Source organism: Hoplias malabaricus, chromosome 5 (genome assembly GCF_029633855.1).
Source record: "Hoplias malabaricus isolate fHopMal1 chromosome 5, fHopMal1.hap1, whole genome shotgun sequence".
NCBI classification, from domain to species: domain Eukaryota; kingdom Metazoa; phylum Chordata; class Actinopteri; order Characiformes; family Erythrinidae; genus Hoplias; species Hoplias malabaricus.
The window spans coordinates 32,889,557-32,914,781 of record NC_089804.1 but is presented as its reverse complement, the minus strand read 5'-3'; the positions used below and the strand labels follow the sequence as shown (position 1 = coordinate 32,914,781).

General features: G+C 39.3%; 1 protein-coding gene across 4 annotated transcripts; it reads left to right on the top strand.

Annotated features, from left to right (window-relative positions):
* Positions 1-944: 944 nt before the first annotated feature.
* cry3b (cryptochrome circadian regulator 3b) lies at positions 945-18,640 on the top strand. 4 transcript variants are annotated; one of them, XM_066671967.1, is made up of 14 exons: positions 945-1,022; positions 1,969-2,137; positions 5,835-5,943; positions 8,161-8,303; positions 8,386-8,570; positions 8,842-8,939; positions 9,350-9,490; positions 9,585-9,896; positions 10,206-10,357; positions 10,678-10,880; positions 11,772-11,888; positions 12,439-12,504; positions 12,840-12,958; positions 13,439-18,640. In XM_066671967.1, exons 2-14 carry the CDS (start codon positions 1,983-1,985, stop codon positions 13,469-13,471), a joined length of 1,833 nt encoding a protein of 610 aa, XP_066528064.1. In that variant the 5' UTR covers positions 945-1,022; positions 1,969-1,982; the 3' UTR covers positions 13,472-18,640. The 4 variants fall into 4 exon arrangements, 3 of the variants coding, with proteins under 3 accessions (XP_066528064.1, XP_066528062.1, XP_066528065.1); XM_066671965.1 differs by lacking the exon at positions 945-1,022 and adding an exon at positions 1,209-1,351; XR_010802676.1 differs by lacking the exons at positions 945-1,022; positions 13,439-18,640 and adding an exon at positions 1,209-1,351 and having other exon boundaries at positions 10,590-10,880; positions 12,840-12,913.
* The last annotated feature ends 6,585 nt before the right edge of the window (positions 18,641-25,225 follow it).

Genomic DNA, 25,225 nt, shown 5'->3' with positions numbered 1-25,225 from the left:
TTTTCTGCGCGCTCAACCAACCCCACTATGCACCGCAAAAGGTAGTGTACCCATAAAGCACCGCGCAGTTTGTTTAAAAACCCGAATGAGATAGTGTCCTATATTGTTCACCATACCCTCCTGACTTCAGTCTCCTATAATGCTGCACTGTATAGTGAGTAATGTAGGGAATAATGACTAGGGAGTCATTTCGGACACAGTGTTAATTTGTGATATGTTAATCTATTATAGTTTGTGTGTAAAAATAAATAATAAATAAAAAAGAACTTCTCCCCGGACACTGTGTGCTTTGGGTGTTTTTGTACACTGAAATCATGTCTTATGGAATGCTGCACTTAACTGCAAGCCGCTGTAATATTTACTTATGAAGCCGTAAAATAATATTAATCTTCAGAATAATATTTTTGTATTTCTGTTGTACTGTAAACTATAATATTTCTGCAGTATTCCTTATAAAAGTCTGTGGAAATCTTGTAGATATGTCTTATTTATTAAAATAAAGACGCTACGAACACATAAATATTGGTTTACTATTGTAGTGTTTCACTCAAGTGTTGATCCTAGAACCTTCAACGTCGTTTTAAACCAGTTTCCTACAAAAGTCTATATTTTTACTGCAATAAGAACGCCGAGATCCAAAATGGCGCCCTACGGAGCCCTTCCGCAGTTCCCCGTGCTCATCCGGGTCTCTGAGGCAGCAGCCAATCAGAAAGAAACTTTCTTAAAGAGGCAGGGCTTGGGGCTGCAGAAAGGTGGCTGTTTTGGGGCAAATATCGCGACTGAGTATAAAACAGAGGCAGGGAAACAGTGCTTAAAACGCACCCAAACATTTTCACTCTTTAAAACCGAGCAAAACATTGTCTAAAAATCCGTGCGTCCATGCCACATAAACGTGAGTCGGGTATGCTCACGTCACGGTCGGGTCAGCCTATCAGGTGTAGGATGGGCGCAGCGTGACGTCAACGCCCGAAACACGGACTGTGTAGATGTAGAATACTAGAGCGGGGATCTGTAGGTCCATGGTGAGATTTTAAATAATTTCCTCTGTCTGAAACTTACTTATAAACTTTAAAAATATAAATTAAATTTATATGAGTGACACACTGAGGAACTATAATATCAGATATCATGTAAACAGAGTGAGGGCTGAAATCTAGTTTGTGTAGATCTGTAAGGTGTGTGCCCAGAGCATGCGCAGAAGCGCGGAGTGTTATGAAACAGTCTGATTGTGGCCTGGTTGAATGATCAATAATCTGAGAAAGTGTGAGGACTAAGAACATGAAAATATCCCTGAAATGATTTGATCTCCGGGACTCAATTAAACCATAGCTCTGTTGTATGTGCGCTGAGGGTGAGTTATTATTTTTACTCAAAGTGCTTTGTTTTGCAGGACCGAGCAATGTAAACCATCACAATGTTATATAATTGTGGTAAAACTGACCCCATTCCGGGGGCTTCGGTCCATAAAAGGTTAAACAACAAAATGTATTATATTTGTATGATACTTATCTTAATAAGATCTGTTTTTAAATTTTAAATAGATTTGGTCTGTGCATATAAACGTTGACCAAATTCTCTACAAAGAAATTACCTACTAAATATATTTGGAACTTTAATAAACCAAAATGTACAGTGTCAGTTTAACAGTTTAAACGGTTTAACTTTTATATTACAGATCTTTAACTGTATATGCAGAGGTCATACTATTATTACTTCTACAAATAATAATAATAATAATAATAATAAAAATACCAAAAACACTTAAATGGGGTGATCTGTAAATAACATGTAATATTATTGTAATGCATATTTTTGTTCTATATGAAACTGTAAAATTGTTTTTAGAAATGATGTTACTCCTTTCAATTCCTCCTCAGTGTTCTCCTCTGTATAACACGCCTGTAGTGCTCTATAACACTGCTTTAGTAAACTGTAGTTTGTGTGTATTTATAAAATGTATGTCTTTAGTCTTCTATGTGAAGATGGTGAACTCTGTCCACTGGTTCCGGAAGGGTCTGCGACTGCATGATAACCCGGCTCTGCTGGAAGCAGCTCGGGGAGCTCAGACGCTGCGCTGTGTCTATTTCCTCGACCCTTGGTTTGCCGGGTCCTCCAACCTTGGGGTCAACAGGTGGAGGTGAGGGCTGCAGAACTGATTAGAAGTATATTTAGAATCAGATCTGTCAGAACCACAAGAATCAGGCAGTAACTAAATGTAATTCAACCAGAATTCAAATCAGAATTAGAATTGGAATCAATCAGAATAAATCATGACTAAAATCAGTCAGTAAGAATCAGTTCAGTCAATTATAAGTTGTTTATTTCAATTTTTGATTTTGTATGAAAAGGATGAAGAGTGTATATTGTATGAACTCTATTAAAAACTTCTCAGAGTCAGATATTTCCGCACAGTGTAAACTAAGATGAAAACACTGCACAGAAATTAATTTTTTATTTCATTCATTCATTATCTGTAACCACTTATCCAGTTCAGGGTTGGGGTGGGCCCAGAGCCTACCTGGAATCATTGGGCGCAAGGCGGGAATACACCCTGGAGGGGGCGCCAGTCCTTCACAGGGCAACACAGACACACACACATACACCTACAGACACTTTTGAGTTGCCAATCCACCTACCAACGTGTGTTTTTGGACTGTGGGAAGAAACCGGAGCCCCTGGAGGAAACCCACGCGGACAAGGGGAGAACACACCAACTCCTCACACACAGTCACCCGGAGTGGGAATCGAATCCACAACCTCCAGGCCCCTGGAGCTGTGTGACTGCGACACTACCTGCTGCTCCACCGTGTGTTATGTTAATTTTAATGCATTTTTCCCCCCAGTATAGAATGAACTTTCACTTACACTCACTCATCTCTCAGTGACGCAGTATACAACCAGCACATCACACACACACACAGATTTGTTTTCATGTGCTGTGGAGACATTAATTGGACTTTCATTAATTTAATGGAAATTATCTTTTACCTTATTCAACCAGTACAACCAGTCTAACCTTAACCAGAAACCTAACTCTAACCTGTTTTCAGCTTAAAATGTATTGATTTGCTGTGAGGAGTGTGTCCCCACAATGCGAGTGTGTACAGAGGTCTTGGTATGAGTGTATCATGGGTTTTTCTCTGACACCTTACACACATCATCCACACACATGCCATCCTTCCCAATTTTGGAGGATTGTAAAACTGGAAAAATGTTCCTAAATTCTGGTTTTGAACAAAAAAAAATTACTTAAGCACCTCTCAAAAATACAAAAATACACAGCTGTGATATAAACATACAACACTGTTCAAAAGTCAGAGGCCTCCTTTTGTTTCGTTTCATTCCCAGTTCAAATGGCCAGTAAGTAAGTTATTCTTTTTTTGTTTTTTGGAAATTTTACTTGATTTCCAAGCTTGGAGATAAAAAAATTATTTAATGTGAAGCTGAAGGCTTGCTCTAGGAATTAAATAGACACAAAAGAAACTTCTGGTGTTTCTTTTTTTTTTTTAATAAATTCAGACTCATTCACAGATGGTGGTTAGTCTGAGCTCATTTCAGAAGCAGCTGGTCAGACCATGAATGGGCTGCTCTTAATCTAAATACTCAGTTCTGATTGTTTAACAGGATAAAGGCAGGTAATTGGCTGGAGGGCAGACAGGTGTACACCTGTCTCCACACCTGGGGTACACCTTTGTATAGAAATTAAACTCATTACGGGACAGATACCCCTGCAGATAGCAGTTAAATATAACCTCTACGTAGGCTCTGTGAATGGAAATAGTTTTTTTTCTTTTGCTCTGTATGTGGCGTGAGCTTCCCTGAACATAGATATGTTTTAAACACATATCAAATTTTCCAAACTATATAATGAACTTTTTTAGAGTGTTTCACGCTGGCTTTATATTGCGTTTTAGCAAACCTACTGAATTATGCAGAAATTATTGAAAATAAGGGAATTCCACTTTATAAAGTATAGAAAACAATTTATTAATAAAAACATTAAAAAAGGAAATTACATTTTAAAAAATGGTAAATTTAGATGTTTATTGAAGACATAAAAGATATTAAATAAGGTCAACATAGTCGAAATATTTTCTGAATTTTGTCCTTTCAGAATAAATGTTTTGAAAGTTAAAGGTGGTTTAGTTTGTAAATGCCATTATGAATATAGCGAGTAAAAGTGAACTTTAGTAAAGTAAGCGTTCGTAAAGAGAGTTAAACTGCAAATTGATTCATTTGAAGGTGAAAATAAGAGTTTATATTCGTGTATAAACGGCGGTATTTGTGTTTTAAGCGATCGTGGGTGAGTATGTCAATGCGCGCTCCCACCGCAGTGCGTCACAGTCTCCATGGTGATGACCTACTTTCGGCGGGAACACCGAGCTAAATCCGGTGGGGAACATTCTGAGGCGAAAAGAGCTGTTAAAAATAACAGAAACATATGTATAAAAAATCCAATAATTATTATGGTAGGAAGTGAGTGTAATGGGCTATATAATGTTTGATTTAGTGGAGAGTTAGTGATCTCAGTTTAATATGGTAAATTGAGAGTTTAAGAAGAATTTCACTTTCTTCCTTTAAAGGTGAATTCCATCCGTCTTTCAGTATTTACCACTTAATCAACTGTTTGATAAGTAAACAAAGTGATGGGCAGTGATGTAACTGGTTGATTATAGAAAACTTGTGGTTTCATATTTTTTTCCAGTGTTGGTGAATGGAACCAGGCGTCTCAATGTCTATAAATTGAGCTTTTTTTTTTTTTCTCTCTCTCTCGTAATGTCGATGTCATATTTACAACCAAATGTTTGCATAGGTTTTTAATGTTGAAAATTGGTTGAATTTGGATTATGTGACATGATAACGAGAATCCAACCAAAAAAAGACCTCACATCAATGTTGTGTGCCCACTGGGTTGAGTGGGTTTGTCTTGCAGTAAATGTTTTATCAGTGGTGCGTGCTTCTGTTTAAAAAGTTGCAGTATTTCGGCCTACCAGCTTGTAGCATTTGTTTTTTTGGGGAAGTAACTGTCCAGACCATTGTCTAAACATAACAATACACACACACACACAGAGTCAGAGGTGGGATATGTAGGCCATGCACACTGCGTATGTGGGACAAACTTGTATAACTGTTGAAGTCAGCTTGTGACTTGCTGTGTGTGTGTGTGTGTGTGTGTGTGTGTGTGTGTGCGCGCATTTGTGCTCGTGCAGAAGATTAAGGGCTCTCGCTTACAGTGAGGGAAGGTCAGCACACACACTCGCACACAGTTGCTGTTCCACAGCCTAATAACCCCTGGTCTGGACTTCTGATCACTAGCACATGTATACTCTTTCTAAGAGCCCTTTCTTGGCTAGTAAGGTGTGTGTGTGTGTGAGTGAGGGAGGAAGACAGAGAAAGAGAATACACCGGGGATAATGGCTCAATAGGTCCTAATAATTTGTTTGGGAGTAAAAATCTTTATTTCTTCTTGAACCTTTATAGAACAGAAAACAGACTCATGTTGTTTTTAAACACAGTTTATTTCGCTAATGCCTGAATTTCTTAAGTTTTGGTTGTAAGCAGAAGGTGTGATTTCTAGAAATACCAATTTCCGGTTTGGTTCTTTGGTCAGGACTGAATAATACTGCAGTGGCCAGTTTTCCTCTCAGCTCCCCCTCATGTTTGAGTGTGGGATTGCAGTTTGTACTGGTGACCTTTATTCAGTTCAGGCGATATACCACACATTACCACAGAGTTATACCAACATACTGCACATTCAAGACAAGTCACAGTCTAATACTTCCCCTGTGTGTGTGTGTGTGTGTGTGTGTGTGTGTGTGTGTGCGCGCGTGCAGATTCCTACTGCAGAGTTTGGAAGATTTAGACTCTCGTCTCCGTGAATTAAACTCTCGTCTATTCGTTATCCGTGGCCAGCCAGCTAACATATTCCCAAGACTGTTTAAGGTACACACACCTATTCACCACACACTAAATAACACACCTGTAGCCAGTTCAAACATAGGTTAGGTGTAATGTAACCAAAGAAATACGCCTGCACAACACACAACTAAATGACACACTGGTACAACACACATCTAAATGATATCCCTGTACAACACACACCTGTGGAATACACAACTAAACAATACATCTGCACAGCACACAACTAAATAGCACACCTGTATGACACAAAACTGAATGCCACACATATACAACATACAACTGCACAACATACGACTAAATAACACACGGGTACAACTTACACCTGTACAACACACCCAAATAATACAACTGTACAACACACAACTAAATAATATACCTGTACAATTCACAGTTGTGCAACACAACTAAATAATACACCTGTAAAACACACATCTAAATAATGCACATGTACAACACACAACTAAATCATACACTTGTACATCACACTTCTAAATGACACACCAGTACATCACACAACTAAATGCTACGCCTGTACAACACACAACTCAATGCTATGCCTGTACAACACACAACTAAATGCTACGCCTGTACAACACACAACTCAATGCTATGCCTGTACAACACACAACTAAATGACACACCTATACAACACACAATTAAATAACACACTTGTACAACCTACAAATAAATAAATAAATAATACACCAGTACAACACACAACTAAATAGTACACCTGTACAATACGCAACTAAATTATGCACCTGTACACCACAGAACTAAACAACACACCTGTACAATACACAACTAAATAATACACATGTACAACACACAAATAAATAATACAACTGTACAACACACAAATAAATAATACACATGTTTAACACACCTGTACAACACACAACTAAATAATAAACCTGTGCAACACACCTAAATAACACACAAATAAATGATACACCAGTACAACACAAATAAATAACACACCAGTACAACACACAAATAAATAATACACCAGTACAACTCACACCGGTACAACACACAAATAAATAATACACCAGTACAACACACACCTGTACAACTCACAAATAAATAACACACCAGTACAACACACAAATAATACACCAGTACAACTCACACCTGTACAACACACAAATAAATAATACAACTGTACAACTTACACCAGTACAACACACAAATAATTAACACACCAGTACAACACACAAATAAATAACACACCAGTACAACTCACACCTGTACAACCCACAAATAAATAACACACCAGTACAGCACACACCTGTACAACACACAAATAAATAATACAACTGTACAACTCACACCTGTACAACACAAAAATAACACACCAGTACAACTCACACCTGTACAACACACAAATAAATAATACACCAGTACAACACACAAATACATAATACACCAGTACACCACACATCTGTACAACACACAAATAAATAATACAACTGTACAACTCACACCAGTACAACACACAAATAAATAACACACCAGTACAACTCACACCTGTACAACACACAAATAAATACCACACCAGTACAACTCACACCTGTACAACACACAAATAAATAATACAACTGTACAACACACACCTGTCCAACACAAATAACACACCAGTACAACTCACACCTGTACAACACACAAATAAATACCACACCAGTACAACTCACACCTGTACAACACACAAATAAATAATACACCATTACAATACACACCTGTACAACACACAAATAAATAATACAACTGTACAACACACACCTGTACAACACAAATAACACACCAGTACAACTCACACCTGTACAACACAAATAACACACCAGTACAACTCACACCTGTACAACACACAAATAAATGATATACCAGTACAACACACAACTAAATAATACACCTGTACAACACACAACTAAATAATACACCTGTACAACACACACCTGTACAATGCACAACTAAATAATACACCTGTTCAACACACCTGTACAACACACAACTAAATAATAAACCTGTGCAACACACCCAAATAACACACCTGTACAACACACAACTTAATAACACTCATGTACAACATACAACTGCACAGCACACAACTAAATATACCTTGAAAACTCACCTGTGTAACACACATTTGTACTTACTGCTGTACAATTCACACCCATCAAATACACACCTGTTTAATACACACCTGTGAGTGTAGTACTGAAATGCTGCCCCCTACAGGAATGGAAGATCAATCGTCTGACATTTGAATGTGATTCAGAGCCATTTGGAAAAGAGCGTGATGCAGCGATCAAGAAACTGGCATCAGAGGCCAGGGTAGAGGTCATCGTCAAAATTTCACACACACTCTATGATCTGGACAAGTAAGGAACACACACACACACACACACACACACACACACACATCATAGCAGTGAACACAGTCTTTCCTGCCTTTTCTCTTAGGATAATAGAACTGAATGGGGCTCAACCTCCTCTGACCTATAAGCGTTTCCAGACTCTGGTGGGTAGTATGGATGGCCCCCCAGCACCACTGGAGGCGCTCTCTCTGGAGCTTATGGAGGGCTGCGTCACTCCGATCTCAGATGATCATCAGGAGAAATACGGCGTTCCCGCTCTGGAGGAACTGGGTGAGGAAACCACACAATCGTCCCTGGACAAATTAAATTAAACATGAAATTCACAATGATCCATAACTTTTAAACAGGCTAACTTTTTTTATATTAAATATTTAATGCCGAAATTGTGCGTTATTAAATGCAGAAGTGTGTACTCCGTAGAGAGTGTACTCACACATGAACACATTTTCTACACAATGCTCATTTTACTCATGAATGTGGACGGTAACAATGAAGTGCACTTTGTGCTCTACATTGTAATAAAATAAAACGTGTTTATCAGGGTTTGATACAGAGGGGCTGGCTCCAGCCGTGTGGCCCGGGGGAGAGTCAGAGGCTTTGGCTCGAATCAAACGACACCTGGAGTCTGACCTGTCTACGGTACACAATAACACACACCTGTAGTAGTGCACCTGTTCACATCAAAGCCACAGGCAGATCAGCCAGGACAGGTTTAGAGTCTGAATTTGCTTCAGGCTTCCGTGAAAACTCCTCATATCATTTACAGCTCAGTTGGTGGTACTTTTTCTTGTAGAGCTCGTTTCTTGTAGAACTTCTGTAGGCTCATTCTCTCATTTGTAATCCTCCTGTGGTGTTTATTTAGTCTGCAGTCTTTCTAAAGTTCTCCTGATTTTTTCATGTGAAGTGAAAAGTGTTGATCTGTGATGTGGTAATATCTATAGATATTAACAAATGTGTCTTAGCACAGAGCTAACAACAGCAGTGCCACAAAAACCTGTCAGTATGTTTGTCTGAATATCTGCACATATCTCATGTGCTGACTCCTGCAGGTCTGGCAGGAGCATTTCGAGCGTCCGAAGCCAAACTCCAGGCACCTGCTGGCCAGTCCACTTGGGCTGAGCCCGTATCTGAGGTTTGGCTGTTTGTCTTGCAGACTTTACTACTCCAAAATCACGGAGCTCTACAGACGGGTCAGAAAAACAAATAGTTTTCTTTCAGAGCTGTATGGGAGAGATCCAACACGTTTTCTCTGACTGTGTCACACAAACTGTTCCTTCACTGCAGGTGAAGCAGAATGGAACCCCATCCATCTCGCTGTATGATAAGCTGCTGTGGAGGGAGTTCTTCTACACGGCTGCCACCAATAATCCACGTTTCGACAGGATGGAGGGGAACCAGATCTGTCTGAAGATTCCCTGGGAGCGGAACCCTGAAGCTCTGGCCAAGTGGGCCGAGGCTCGGACAGGTTTTCCCTGGATCGACGCCATCATGACCCAGCTGAAGCAGGAGGGCTGGATACACCACCTGTCCCGACACGCTGTGGCCTGCTTCCTCACCCGTGGAGACCTGTGGATCAGCTGGGAGGAAGGCATGAAGGTCAGTGTGTGTGTGGGTGTGTGTGTGAGAGACAGACAAACAAGGAGGTGGATGGAGACAGAAGATGGGGAGAAAGAGAGAGGGAGAGAGAGAGACAGACAGAAAAAGAGAAAGGAAGAATAAAAACAGTGAGTGGGAGAAAGACAGACTGATATAGTGTGTGAGAGAGAAACAGAGAACGAAATAGATAATAATCTAAACATGGAGAAGATACGGGACCAGACTCCAGTAGTAACAGTTTCTGGATATTTGTTTGTTTATTTGTTTGTGTGTGTGTGTGTGTGTGTGTGTGTGTGTTTGGGTTTACAGGTGTTTGAGGAGCTCCTATTGGATGCTGACTGGAGTATAAATGCCGGGAGCTGGATGTGTCACTCCTGCAGTTCATTCTTTCAGCAGTTCTTCCACTGCTACTGTCCTGTTGGCTTTGGACGAAGGATCGACCCCAACGGAGACTTCATCAGGTACGGAACACACACATGAGGGTACACACACCTCACAAACACCGGCGGGAACATACCTGAGGACTGCAGGGATATAGCTCTTAGAGAATCTACCCTTTAACTGTTTTTCAGTGGTCAGGACCCCACCATATGGGGGTTTTGTCGGTGTCCTTACCTTTGAAGAACAGGGCACAAGCGAGATAATATTGTATGCTGTGTGTATATTAACTGAGTTGTGTTTGTGTTTGTGTAGAATACTGTTTTGTGTGTGTGTGTGTGAGGGTCCAGCCCCAGGCCGTTGTGATGAGGCGCTGCGGTTTAATCTCTCCCTGTGCTTCCAGACGTTATTTACCTGTGCTCAGAGAATTCCCAGCCAAGTTTATCTACGACCCCTGGAACGCCCCGGAGGAGGTGCAGAGGGCGGCCAAGTGTGTGGTGGGGGTGGATTACCCGAAACCCATGGTCAACCATGCAGAGGCCAGCAGACTCAACATCGAGCGCATGAGGCAGATCTATCAGCAGCTGTCTCGTTACCGTGGCCTCAGTGAGACATGTTTACAATCACCATCTCACTTTCTATATATACCACTTCCCTCAGCCCGCTCCGTCTGAGCTGGATTCCCTAATGCCCTGTCCACACATATCAGTTTATTTTTAAAAACAGAGGTTTTCATCTGTGTTTTTCCTCCTGTCCACATGAACACTGCGCTATAGGTCACTGACTGAAAATGGGGGTTTAGAAAATGCTTGTTAAAAAAAAACTGTTGTCTCTGTTCTCGTGTGGATGAGGAAAACAATCTTTTCTGAAACGCTGACTTCACACAGTGTGTCAGTCTCTGTCTGAAACACAAACATCTCCTTACTCCCACTATAGTGAATTAAATGTAATGTACTGTTAAGCTCTAGATTCAGTCATTTAAGAACTTGTGTACTGCAGTACAGAGGGATTATGGAGTGCTTTTGTGATCCTGACCCACAGGCTGTGTCTAACGTGAGAAGGACAGGGTCACTTTATTAACTTTTTACTCTCAGTATCAGTGGATGTGGTCTGCAGTTGGTCACCGAATGGTCACTGCCTGTAGAACCTGAAGAACGGAGAACTGAGACATTTAGCACAGAGAGAGTCAGATCAGAGTGAAGTCTCAGCGCTGTCAACTTTTGGTGCTTTTCCACTGCATCAAGCTTGGCTTACTTTTAGCTTGTCCTCTGTGAAATGGAGCCAGTGACATTGCAAACCCTGTCTCTAATAGGAACCTCTGACTTTAAAAACTACAACAATGCCTGCGGTAAAATCAGGCGCTGTTTACTAATTGTGTATTCGTGAATCGAACAGATTCTCTTCCACAAAAGATTCTCTTAGTTCATCATCTCCAGCTCTGGAGTTAGTGAAGTGGATTTTAAATCTCCTCTGTTTTTTCTCCGCCCTGTCCTTCAGGCCTTCTCGCCACTGTGCCCTCGAACCACGTGGAGGATTTGACTGTGAATATGAATGTGATTAGTGGGACTGTGCGCTCTCCTGGAAAGCGACGCAGAAGCAACTTCATGGCTCACAGTGAGTTACCTTTATTAATTTGGGAACATTGTCTCAGCTGTGTCTCATCCTGAGGCTCATCCTAGTCTGAGCGCAGAGAGTTTTAACTCAGAGATACATGCCTCAGCGGTGCCTCAGAAACTCACCTTCCATCACAGCAACCAGATGCAAAAATAAACCTGTTTACAAGTCTGTTCAGAGGAAAGACAAGAGGTTGTAAATACTGTGTGTACTGTAGGGGTCAGGAAAGAGCAGAGCACTGGGAGCCTAGAAGTACTGCCAGGACCAAGTGGAACCAAGCAGTGCTCCAGTGTTCATACACTTGTTACACACACACACAAACACACTCTCATTTAATTTAGTGTTAATTTATAGACTGCACTCAAGTCATTTTACACCAAAATGTAGCAAGAAATGTGACATTATAGAAAAAAGTAAAAAATAAAAATTAAATTACATCTACGTCCAGGCCACTAGGTGTCAGCAATTTTTTTCATTAGCTCACTTGAGAAAATACCTGATAGTTCCTTTAAAATGAAAGGGAATGTTTTTTCTGCTGTGTCCCTCTCAGGTCACCTTGCTTTACCCAAGCTACCATCCTCTTATGGACACAGGTTTGCTGTTCCTCATCACCCAGGTACTCACAGCTAGCTTCTGTCTCTTTTTTTTTAAAAGTTTATATAAAATTTAAGGTCTAAAGGGTAGAGTGACAACTAAGACACATTTAAGGAAATTTAAGGGGACTTTTAAGGTGAGTTTAAGGGGTTGATCAAGGACAGGAAATTGGGGGTGGCTTTATTACACAAATTTAAATCGGTTTATTTGCTGATTTAAAAAACAAATAATGAACTGTTGCATTTGCAGAATACACCACAGTTTTGTGTTATATTATTGTTAAATTAAACAGGCCACATACACACATACCCTTCAACACATGTTTGTTTGTTTGTTTTTGTGTGTTTGTTTGTGCAGGACCCCTGAGTCGGCTGCTAGGGTCTGGGACCGGGAAGAGGGAGTGGGAGGCAGAGCCTGAGGGCAACCATAGAGACCCTGCCTCCTCTGCTTTAAAAGTCCAGCGTCACAGTGCAGAGGTGTGGGAACGTTCACATATGGAATCAAGGCTGTGGAAACTTTCATTCATTTTCTGCAACTGCTCCATCAACTAATTTTAAGAGTATTTCTCTTGTGATGTCACAAAAACCAAATAATTCACATTCCCAGACCACCACAATTTAGCCCCACCCAGTCACAATCAAGTTATAAGTTGTGTTTCAGCTCTGACAGCTTTGTGAATGAGGCAAAGAACTAGGCAGCCAGTCAGTGCAGAGCTCATTTACATATATTTTAAAGGCATCTTGGGTCTTATTTCATTGTGTTTAAAAAACAATTATTGTGACATTTCATAAACATGCCCTTTTCAGAATTTAGTTTAGTCTTAATACTATTTATTATTATATAATTTATTCCTGTAAGTGTTATTATTATTAACTTGAGCTCATTAGAATATTATCACAGAGATATCTTCTGGTTTATGAGTTTGTAATACGTTTGTTTTTTTGTTTGTTTCCCAGGATCCAGAAGGGGGGCTGCCCTTCTCCTTGTGAGCCCCACCCACAACCATGAATATGTATAACTGTATTATACCTGTGTGTTTAACATGCCCCTCCCTCTTCTTTTGTACTGAACAGACCGCTGCTGTCCAGTGTGTGAACTCGGGTCCAATTTGCTATAATTGGTCAGTCGTTCTTATCATATCCACAAAAAAATTTAAAACATTGATTTATTGCCTTCCTGTGATTTTTAAACTTATCTGTGATTGTATTTTATACTCTTAAATTTTATTTGAATGTTTTTAAAGTGAGTTGACAGCAGCGGAGTTTTACTTGGAACCAACAAGAGAATTAAAAATACAAATAAAAGAAGAAAAAATAAGAAATTATATTAATTTTTCAAAACATTAAAAAGAAATTTATTTTTCACCAATTCATAAAATCTGAAAATGCATGCAGCACAAAATATAAAATATTTAAAAATCAGTAAGAAATTAAAGCCTTTAAATCAAATCAAATCAAATCAAATTTATTTATATAGCGCTTTTCACAACTGATGTTGTCACAAAGCAGCTTCACAGAATTCCAGTAAGACAAGATTTGACATGAAATGTAAAGACAAATGTAAAACCCTCAAGTGAGCAAGCCAGGGGCGACAGTGGCAAGGAAAAACTCCCCCAGCTGAGGAAGAAACCTTGGGAGGAACCAAGGCTCACAAGGGGTGACCCATCCTCCTCTGGTCAATCTACTGGTGATGATAGTTAGTAGTCCATGAGAACTTCAGTCCATGAGAACTTTAAATCACTTTCTTACATCTAAAAACCAGTTTCCAGCAAGGTGTGGTGTCCGTGTTTAATCTGTGGGAACTGAGACTCTGCTGGTGTTTATCTGAGGGACATTTCAAATGATAGTTTAATATTTCCACCATAGGCTTCACATAACTGAGAGCAATCTGATTGGCGAAGACAACGTTGTTACGTTCTGTAAAGCGAGTGGGATGGGATTTGTCCAGTGAGGTGTGAAGCATGTCCAACCTAGCAACAGTTGCTATGGAGGAGCAGATGGGCGGAGCAAGTGTATGGGTGGGTCTCTGTGATGGAGGAGTATGTAAACACTGTTTCTCATTTATTCTCCCTCTTTATTTATTAACGGTGAAATGTCTGTGCAGATGTTTACGTTTCCTGTGGTTTCATCTTCTCAGCTTCTCCATCTGCTCTTCTCCACAGCGCAACATGGCTCAGGTTTGTGTTTGACTCTGCTCTAAAACACTAGATTGATGTAGAGAGTAGTCTCAAAATACTACACAAATACATTTCGCTATTCACAAATAAATATATACCAATCTGTGTCTCACAGTCTGCAGTTTGTACAAATACAGTTACATTCATTAATGCATGTTTTTGGTTTTCATATATATGAAAGCGTAAAACGTATTTATGAATGTAACTGTATGTGAAAATGTTTAAAATTACATTGCATATATTTGTAAAGTCATAGTCTCTAATTTATAAAGTGTTGAATCTGCATTTGTGGATCAAGTCACTCTCCTGTGTCCTGTGATGTAGTTTTTGTTAATTTCCTCTCTGCAGTTTTTGGATTTTGAGACTTTCCTTTCACAATTCACTAATGTGGCCTGCAGGCAAACAAGCTACCGCTAGGTGGCACTTTGGTTTTAGGACGTGAGGCCAATTAAATGGAGAAGCAATTGCGCAACAATTAATGTGTAAAGTTTCAAACAAAATGCAGACAAATAAGCTGCTGAATTTAGCTTCATATCACAGATGGTTAGGAGTGAGGGATCACTTTTGAAGGTGCTCTAAATTTAACAACGTTAAGATCCAGTGGAACTTCCCTAATTTTTCTGCAGACTAGGTTTGTCAAAAAAAAAACATCCTGTATTTGGGCATTAAAAGCTGTGTTGCGTATTGATACAGGACACGGTATGTTCCGTATTTTTCAGGTTGGTTAGGGTTAGGGTCTCCTATATCGAAGGCCGTTGGCCTGAAAACACATAGAATTTGTGTAAACCCACACATATTTACCGTGTTAACACACAGGATATGTATATGTTAATGCTTTATATGTTTTGCATGTTAACACTTTTTTTTGTGTATTCACAAGTTTGTGTATTCAGATTTTTTCTCTGATGGGATTCATGATGTTCATGAATTCAACATAGCCTTAACGTACCAAATAATTAAAATTGAGAAAAAATTGAGACTGAGATAAAATTTATATTGTTGAACAGTCTAAAGCATATATTATTTTAAAGCATAACACTCGTTTCATGATTTAATATACACAGTGTATTATACGGTGTATAACCCCCCCCCCACTGCAAGAAAAAAAGTGCCATTTTATGCAATTAAATAAAGGCCAGAAATTATATTGTGACTTTTGGTTGCTGTGTGGATCATCTTGCTAGTGTTGCTGTCTTAACACTGTTCACGTAGGGCTTGATGTAGCCATAGATCCGCGCTTAGCTCTCTATGTTATGAATATTCAAGGTGAAACAAAGATATGGAAGGCCGTTGGGCTCAGAACATGTTGGATGCTCAGTGTTGACACGCAGAATATGGTTTCGTGTTAACACGCAAAAATATTTACATGTTAGTGCATATTTAAATTTGGATATTTTTGCTGTTGGGAATCATGATGTTAGTGAATCATTATGCTTTACTGCCACATACTGGTGTATGGCGTTATTGAAAAAACATAAAGCCTTAAAGTACCAAATACATAGTATTGTTGATACATTCATTCATTCATTCATTATCTGTAGCCGCTTATTCAGTTCAGGGTTCCAGCCTACCTGGAAGCATTGGGCGCATGGCGGGAATACACCCTGGAGGGGGCGCCAGTCCTTCACAGGGCAACACAGACACACATTCACTCACACACTCACACCTACGGACACTTTTGAGTCGCCAATCCACCTGTGTTTTTGGACTGTGGGAGGAATAAGTTATATTTTATACAAGTTATATAATTATATGCAAGGACTGGCGTCCCCTCCAGGGTGTATTCCCGCCTTGCGCCCGATGATTCCAGGTAGGCTCTGGACCCCCCGCGACCCTAAATTGGATAAGCGGTTACAGATAATGGATGGATGGATAATTATATGCATGTTTACAGATTTTAAGGTTTTAAGCTTCTGTTTATTATAGGTATTATTCCAGTTGCTCTGGAGATCAGCTCGCTAGTGTTGCTGTCTTCACGCTGCTCACGTAGGGTTCGATGTAGCCATAGGTCAGCACTTTGCTCACTATGTAATGAATAATTAAAATGAAACATAGGGGCTATGTTCACAAAGGCTTTATGTTTCATTGTAAATATGTAAGTATGCCTGTATTTGAAGCGTGTAAACGTGTCCTTTTTGGTCATGATATTACGACTGATTTTAATTACGTTTTAACGGGCCTATGTCAACATGGTTTGAGCCCACTGGTCTACCATACTAATCGATTTCATATGGGCTTTATGTTTTGTTGTCAGCCGTAATGTGATGAAAGTCCTATTATGAATATGTAAATATGCCTGGATTTGAGGCCTCCCGTTGGCGGAGATTTTAAAAAGCATGTAAATGTATTCTTTTTGGTCACGTTAACGCGACTAAATATTACATGTTAACGCACAAAATATTAATAATATGTTAACATGCATTTGTTAACATGTTTAGAGCCCAATAGCCTTCGATATTCCTAAAATGGGTGATTTGTTTCAGACAGACATATGCTGCTCTCCCTCAGCCAGAGGGAGATACCCCGCGATAACAGTAGCCAATGGAGTCACAGTCCTGCTTACAGAGAGTTTTGCAGCGGTCCTGAGCAACGTATCAGTCCTGAAACCCTGGGAAAGGCAACAGTGCCACCTAGTGGTTGTTTGCCTGCAGGCCACGTGTGGATGAGGCTGCATTTGCCTGTGGATCAAGTGAAATGCGAAAGGAAAGTCTCAAAATCCAAAAGCCCACCAAAGGAAATTAACAAAAATACGTCAGGGAAAATAGGCGATCCAGATCCTAGACTGGATCCACAAATGCAGATTCAACATTTTATTAATTCAAGACTGTGACTTTACAAATATATGCAATGTAATTTTAAACAAATGTGTCTATTTTCACATAAAATGATGATTATGCATATATGAAAAACAAAAATGTGTATTTATGAATTTAACTATTTGTACTGCAGGCTGTGAGACACGGGGATTGGGATGTATTCGTTCGTGAATAGTGAAACGTGTGACTTGAGTAAAATTTTTTAACATTTATGCATTTATCAAGTATTTCGAGACTAATCTCTCTCCATACAGATCCAAATTAAATAGGCCCAAAATTAATTTTTATAATTCAGTGGTTTCCCTCTGAGTGGAGAATTGTAATGTTCTGCTAATGTTTTGTTATTTTTTCATTATTGACTTTTGGTTTAAAAATTAGCTTTTGCCAAAATTTGACAGAAGCTATAGTGTTAAAGCAGGTTTGGAAACTCAGGAATACTGGACTATGTTAGTGTTTGGTTACTGGGCAAAGATTAAGTGCTAATCGGTGCTGAAGCTGGTGACAGAGTTGAATGTGTTGTTTTAGAACATAACTAAACAACTAAACAGTGGAGAATGAGGAATTACAAACACTCCCCATGCTCAAGAAGTTTCTGGATTACACAGCATTAAAGGTGCAATCAGTGATTTTCATGTTCTCCACTGATTTTTCTTACTCTATGAAACGTGAATGTGAGATTTTGTACTAAACCTTTAAACATGGACACTTCCATGTGTGGGAGACCCACACCATGGAGCATAAATTTGTTCTTTCAGGGACAACAGAGCAGTGTGATTATTTGAGTTGCACTATACAGAAAACAAAGCAAAAATAATTAAATAGAACTTTTATTGATTGCTACTTTTTGGGTGGAAAAATGACTGACTGCACCTTTAACATCAGTGGAGAAGCTGCCTCATTTTATTTAGTATTCCATACATCTACTTATTCCTCCCTCAGACCAACCCCCGACCCACTTTGTAAATATTCCTCCATCCATTGTTCTTTTTCTCCTCCCTTTTTTCGCTGTAAATTCGCATATTTTTTTTCTACTGAAATTTTGTAGTTTTTTTCTGCTGAGTTTTAAGTTTTTTATTTCTAAATAAAGAGGATTTAGGATGTTGAGATGTTTTCCTGCAGCTCCATTTTCTGTGTCATAATGCTACGAAATATGCAGAAAATAAATTCATGAGAATAAAATGAGTGTCTATGGTTATTCTTAGGGGGAGGTGGGGGGCTGGAGGGGGCAGATACAATGTGGTAACCATCAAGGACGATTTAGGAACAGAGCTTTAGGGTTGCTAAGCACCTAGTGAGCCTAGCAGCCCCACATTTTAGGAGTATTTGGATTGAGGAAACAGTGACTAGAAAAGCACAAACATTTTTGAGAGAAATTACTTTAATATCACAAAGTCATCAATTACAAATTATAGCAAATTAATTATTAAGATGAAAAGAAAATAAGGTACTCTAAACAAAAAAATAAAGGGAGAACGGACCATTTCCATACATTTATATTGTGAACAGGAAGTTTTTCATTCTCAGCTTGACAGTTACTGTTTTGTTTGCCACTGTTCTCTATATTACTATTTTCTCATCTGTTTCGTCCTGCTCTTGTACATTCTCCATCTCTTTCACCTTTCCTCTCTCCCCTTTTCCACTGACAATCTTACAAAAATATATTGAATTATATATATAGAAATAAATAGGCCAAACCAAGTTTGAGTGATATAAATAAATGTAAGAGGTGGTTGGGGAGAATCCACATTTTCTGACAGGATATCATAAGCTCAGTTTGATTATGTGAACTCATAATGTGTTGACTCAATGAGTACAGGCAAACTAAAGCTGTCATTGCATTATAATGAATGTGCTCTTCCCTAACATTAACTGTCAAATTTCTAACCTGGTTCTTGCTGTCACGTTAGGGTAGGTTAGAGGGACAAGGAACAGAGATGGAGGTACGGAGGTAAGTGCAGGATATAGATATATATATATATATATATATATATATATATATATATATATATATATATAATTAATAAAATGAGACACAACCAAAAGACCAAGAAATAAAAGAGTAACAAAACGAGAGCAGTATAATAAAAGAAAGAAAACAAAACAAAGAACTATAGAAACACATGCTACAAAATTAAGCAGCTTTTTTGTGTGTTTAAGCAAAATTAAACACACTGAAGAGGGTTAAACACTAAACATGGAGTCTTAAAACAGGATAAAAGGCAGTCTAAACACAGGATTAGAAGACTTATATAGAACAAAATACAACACAGAAACCATGAAACAGAAACATGAAGTACACACCACAGAGAAACCTTGAAACAGAAAAATCAGAATCACTTTATCAGCCACTATGCTTGCACATGGAGAAATTTGTTCTCTGCATTTAACCCAATCCGTGCAGTGAAACACACATATTTACACACACCAGTGAACAGTGAGCACACACACTCATGGACACTTGAGTCGCCAATCCACCTAACAACGTGTGTTTTTGGACAGTAGGAGGAAACTGGAGAACCCGGAGGAAACCCACGCAGACACGGGGAGAACACATCAAACTCCTCACAGACAGTCACCGGAAGCGGGACTTGAACCCACAACCTCTAGGTCCCTGGGGCTGTGTGACTCTGACACCTGCTGCACCACCATGCCACCCTTATTTCATAACATAAAACACTAAAACGCTGTACAGTCTCTTTAAACAAAGAAAATGGAATGTTTAGTGCACAAGCAAAATGTTATACTGTCCCTTTAAATACAGCAATTAGAATGTTGTTAAAAATGTCAGTTAATGTATATTATTATTCAAAAAAACCCAAAAAACTAACAAACTGTAGCTCCTTCAGTAGCAGGGGAGATAACAGATACTCCAGATTATTCTGATGCCTGTTTCTAGAGGATTATTTTAAACAGAAATAGAAAGAAAAAGAAGACTTCACTTTCATGTACATGAACACATCCGGTGTGAGTTTTTTGTTTTTGAGCTGCACTTGAACTGGACAACTTTACTGTCCTCCTGAGCCAAGTCTTTGACCTCAAATAGTTTGCTCATTGCTCAGTGCACCTTGGGCCTTCTGGTGTTCAGCATCTCTGGGATCAGCGACAGAGATATTGCGCTGTGGGGTGGTAGATATTGAGTGCACTCAGAGAAAGAGAATTGACTGAGATTTGTCAAATTCCTTTAGTATAATTTTTTAAAATTTATAGATCTATTATATATAGAGCTATTTTTTTGTTGTTTATTTTAAAAAATTGTCATTATCATTATTATTGTTATTCATTATTCTTGATGAATTCATTGTATATTATTGCACATTTAGTTATTATTTTTTTATTTTTCTAAACCTTTTTTTTTTTAGAAACTAAATAGATAAACATTGATTAACACCTTATGACTTAGATAGTACACATATCAAAAAGAAATACACTATATCACTAATAATTGTTGAGTTTGTCTTCCTTGGGGTGGCAAAGATTAATTAAATTAGCCAATCTCTTTAAAGAACCTAGATTTTGATAAATTAGATTTAAAAAAATTATATATTTTGTAATATTGCATAACCTTACGACATGTACATTTACAGTACCTTACAGTATATATATTGACAGTTTTTTAATTTTTTTAGCGCTATATTTTTCTACATTACTATAGTGGTGTAGGGCGGCACGGTGGCGCAGCAGGCAGAGGAGTTTGGTGTGTTCTCCCCGTGTCCACGTGGGTTTCCTCCGGGTCCTCCGGTTTCCTCCCACAGTCCAAAAACACACGTTGGTAGGTGGATTGGCGACTCAAAACTGTCCGTAGGTGGGAGTGTGTGTGTGTGAATGTGTGTGTGTGTCTGTGTTGCCCTGTGAAGGACTGGTGCCCCCTCCAGGGTGTATTCCCTCTTTGTGCCCAATGATTCCAGGTAGGCTCTGCACCCACCGTGACCCTGAACTGGATAAGCGCTTACAGATAATGAATGAGTGAATGAATGAAGACTATAGTGGTGTTTGAATGCAGGGCTGTCTGATGCTGAAAGGCCGCAACTTCACATCCCATCCTCATTGCCAAAATTCTTGTTGTTTATTTCAATATTGTGAAGACAGATGATGAAGAATCTCCGCAGACACATTTAAAGTTGTCTTATTTACAGAATCAGTGTCATGGGTTCTTAAGAATCTCGTGAGAGAGTTAAAAATTTACGCTTTACAATTTTGCGTTCTGTTCTCTCTCTCTTCTCTCTGCTCACACACATGGTTCTTTTACGCTCCCAAATATGGTGAATATGAAGTTTGGTTTACATTTTCACATTCAAAGGACTGAGAGAGAAAGGTTTATAGTTGCCTGCCCTCACAGGAAACTTACACAAAACATTTCCTTCTTTGGGACACAGACATATATCATATTTATAAACTCAGAGAAGTGAAATATTTCTTAATGCTTAATATTTCTTAATTTCTTAATATCTTTCATTTTTTTTAAAAAAACATCCTTGTTTTTCTTTTATAGAGTATCTGTGCTTTTAAATATACACAAGTCTGGACACTTTCTGCCTTTGATACTTTTTTAAGTAGTGCGATTGCTCTAGGAACCAGAACTGTTCCAACAACCAGGACAGTTTAAACAGGCTACAGCGGAAGAAACCTGTGAAATGCCTCATCATTTTTTTTTCAAACACATGCTATCAGAATTGTTACAGAGTCTACAGAGACAGAGTCTACAGAGTATGACAGCTTTGGAAAGGGTTTTTCAGAGCCTGTTATCAGAGTTTAAGGATTGGCATTTCGGCACTGTGTGAGGAGAAATAGTGAGTGATAGTATGGGCAACAGAAAGCAGGCTGAGGCCTTAACAGAGTAGCGGACAGTGGAGACACACAGATCCTGTGTGAGGATCATGTGGATGGCAACACTGCTATGAGTACAGCTAGAGCCAAGCAATGGGTGCAGATTGAAGCTAGACCCAAATGGCATGTTTTGTATAGCTCTGTAGACTTGTCTTCTACTCCTGGTACCACAGCCGATCCACTGGGAAATCACAGCCCAGAACAAGACCAGAATATCGGTCTTATTCACTTCAGCTGAAAAACAGGTTTGAACCACTGCATGCCCTTCATGAGAATCACATTCACAGCGAGCACAACACAGAACGTGCCAGAAATATCAACCAGTCACAACACCCTAACAAACTTACAACAGACACCCTGATCTTTGGAGATGATACTGTTAATGGGCTAAACATCACAGTCCCTGAACTTAATGCCACGATTCCAGCTGTACCGGCTGAGTACATGACTGTGAAGCGGATTATTGTACATGTTTGAAAGAATGACACTGTCAAGCAGCAGTCTGAAGTTTTAAAAAGAGACTTTAATGACCTCTTTAACACACTCAGCAAGTTCAACATACAATCTTTCATCAGTGGACTTTTACCTGCAGGAAGCACCAATATGTTCTCAAGGTTACTGGGATTAAACACTTACAGAAAGGCTGCAGGTAAAATGGACTGAACTTCATTGACAACTTTAACTTGTTCTTTGTGAAGAGAGAACTTATTAGGAGAAATGGACTGCACACAAAAAAGAAGGGAGTTATACTTCTGACAGACATATCAGCACCAACAACCAGGATCTCTTCTATACAAGCTGATGGCTCCATTTCAGATCCTCCCCTCACTGATGACCTGAAGGAGGGGCTGACACTGGACATGAGTGGCATCGATCAATTCTATCAGCTGCCAGAGACACCAAACCCCCACCTCCCAAACCCCTGAACCTCCCAGCAACCATGGAGAAGCAAGTAATGGCTGGGATAAAGCTGTCACTTTCCCTGTCAGCCGGCCCTCAGGTGCAAAGAAGAACCACCCTAGCTTCTACTCCACCCTCATCTACTGCCACATGCCTACTGCAGTCCCCCAGACTGTCCCTTAAGAAAAATCACACTCCATCACCAGCTAGAGCCAAGAGACAAGCTCCTTCACCCCCAGAAAGGCAGCTTCACTCACGGCCCCATCAAGAGCTCCACTCAATTTGGTCAGCTGATAAGGGTGAGTAAAAGTGATGTTTTTTGGGTCCTGGCTGCTGCAGTGATGAAGTCAGCAGTACATGTTTTCAAAACAAGCTTGGACCCTGGGTGCCTGTAATCTCTCCCATTCCAGTACTTATCAGAGAGAGAAAGAATAGAGAGTTCAGGTCAGATGAATGTAGCCAATCTACAACATATAAAATGTGTGACAGAGATTCTATAGCAAAGTACATGAGTTACTCAGTTAACTCTTTTAAATATCAGGACTCTCACTAACAAATCACACTTAATTAATTATTTTGTTAGAGCATAGGAGCTTGATTTTATACTTTTAACTAAGATTTCGCTAAATGAATGTAGTGCTGCAACTGTCTAAATGGAGTCAGCTCCTCCAAACCTTCATTTTTCTCGTTTCAGTAGAAAAGGCAGAAGTTTAGCTGCTCTGTTCCATGGTTATTTTCAGTGCAAGCAGTTATTGTTTGGTGACTCCACAACAATCAAATACCTCTACGCAGTTCTGAAAGTGACAACACAAATATTACTAGTAACTGTATACAGGCCTCTGAAGTACAGTGTTAATTTTATTGATGAATTTACAGAGATGCTGATTTTTTTATTTCCACCGACTTTGACCATTTTATTATTGCTGGTGACTTTAACAAACATATTGACAATCCCAAGGACTGTTTTGCCAAGGAACTACATGCCATATTGAACTTTTTTGGCCTTTCACAGCATGTTACAGAGAGTACACATTGTCATGGTCACATGCTGGATGTTGTTATCTCAAAGAGTCTCAACATATCAGCCACTTTGAAGGATGTCGCGTTGTCAGATCATTACTGTGTGTTCTTTGATATGTGGGCCTCACCAGTCATCACAGGCACAAGGATTTGTGTCAAAAAAGGATAATAAAGGACTGCACAGCTACACTTTTCATGAGTAAAATGTGCACTACACCATGTGAACAATCCAACTCTGTTGATGATCTGCTGAATAGTTTTAATTAAAAAATTGTGTTAAGGATGAGATTGCGGCAGTTAGAGTGAAGGCTATGTCTTGCAAACAGAAAGCATCAGGGAGAAACTCTTCTGTTGTTGTAAAGCCTCTTTTAAAAAAATAATAATTTAGAATCATCTCAGATAAGTAACTACATACCAATTTCTATTTTACTGTTCATTGGCAAAATAATTTTTTGGAATATTGGAAAATAATTTTCAGGCAAATCACTAGCTTCTTGTCCTTAAACAGCAGCCTAGACAAATTCCAGTCTGGGTTCTGGTCTAATCACAACACTGAGACTGCTCTAATGAAGGTAATTAATGACATTTGCTTAAATACGGAGGCTGGAGCGGTATGTCTTCTATTACTTCTTGACCTTAGTGCTGCCTTTAATAACATTGACCATAAGATTATTACAGATAGACTCGCAAACTGGGTTGTACTCTAAGGAACAGTCTTAAGGTGGTTCGTTTCTTACCTGGAAGGCAGGAACTACTTCGTAATGTCACGCCCTGGTCCTATCTTCTGCTTTCCCCACCATGTGCTCATGTAGCACATTGCTCTGTTTGTTATTGTTCATGTCTCTCTCCTAGTCCAGCCTTAGTCCTGCCTCTGTCTCATTATTGTCTCCAGGTGTTCCTCTTTGTCTTGTCCTGATATACCCCTGTAGTTTGAGTGCTCCTTTGTCTGGTGTTGTGTGCGTAGATGTATGTTTCTCAGTCTTTCTGTTCACATGTGTCTACCCCGG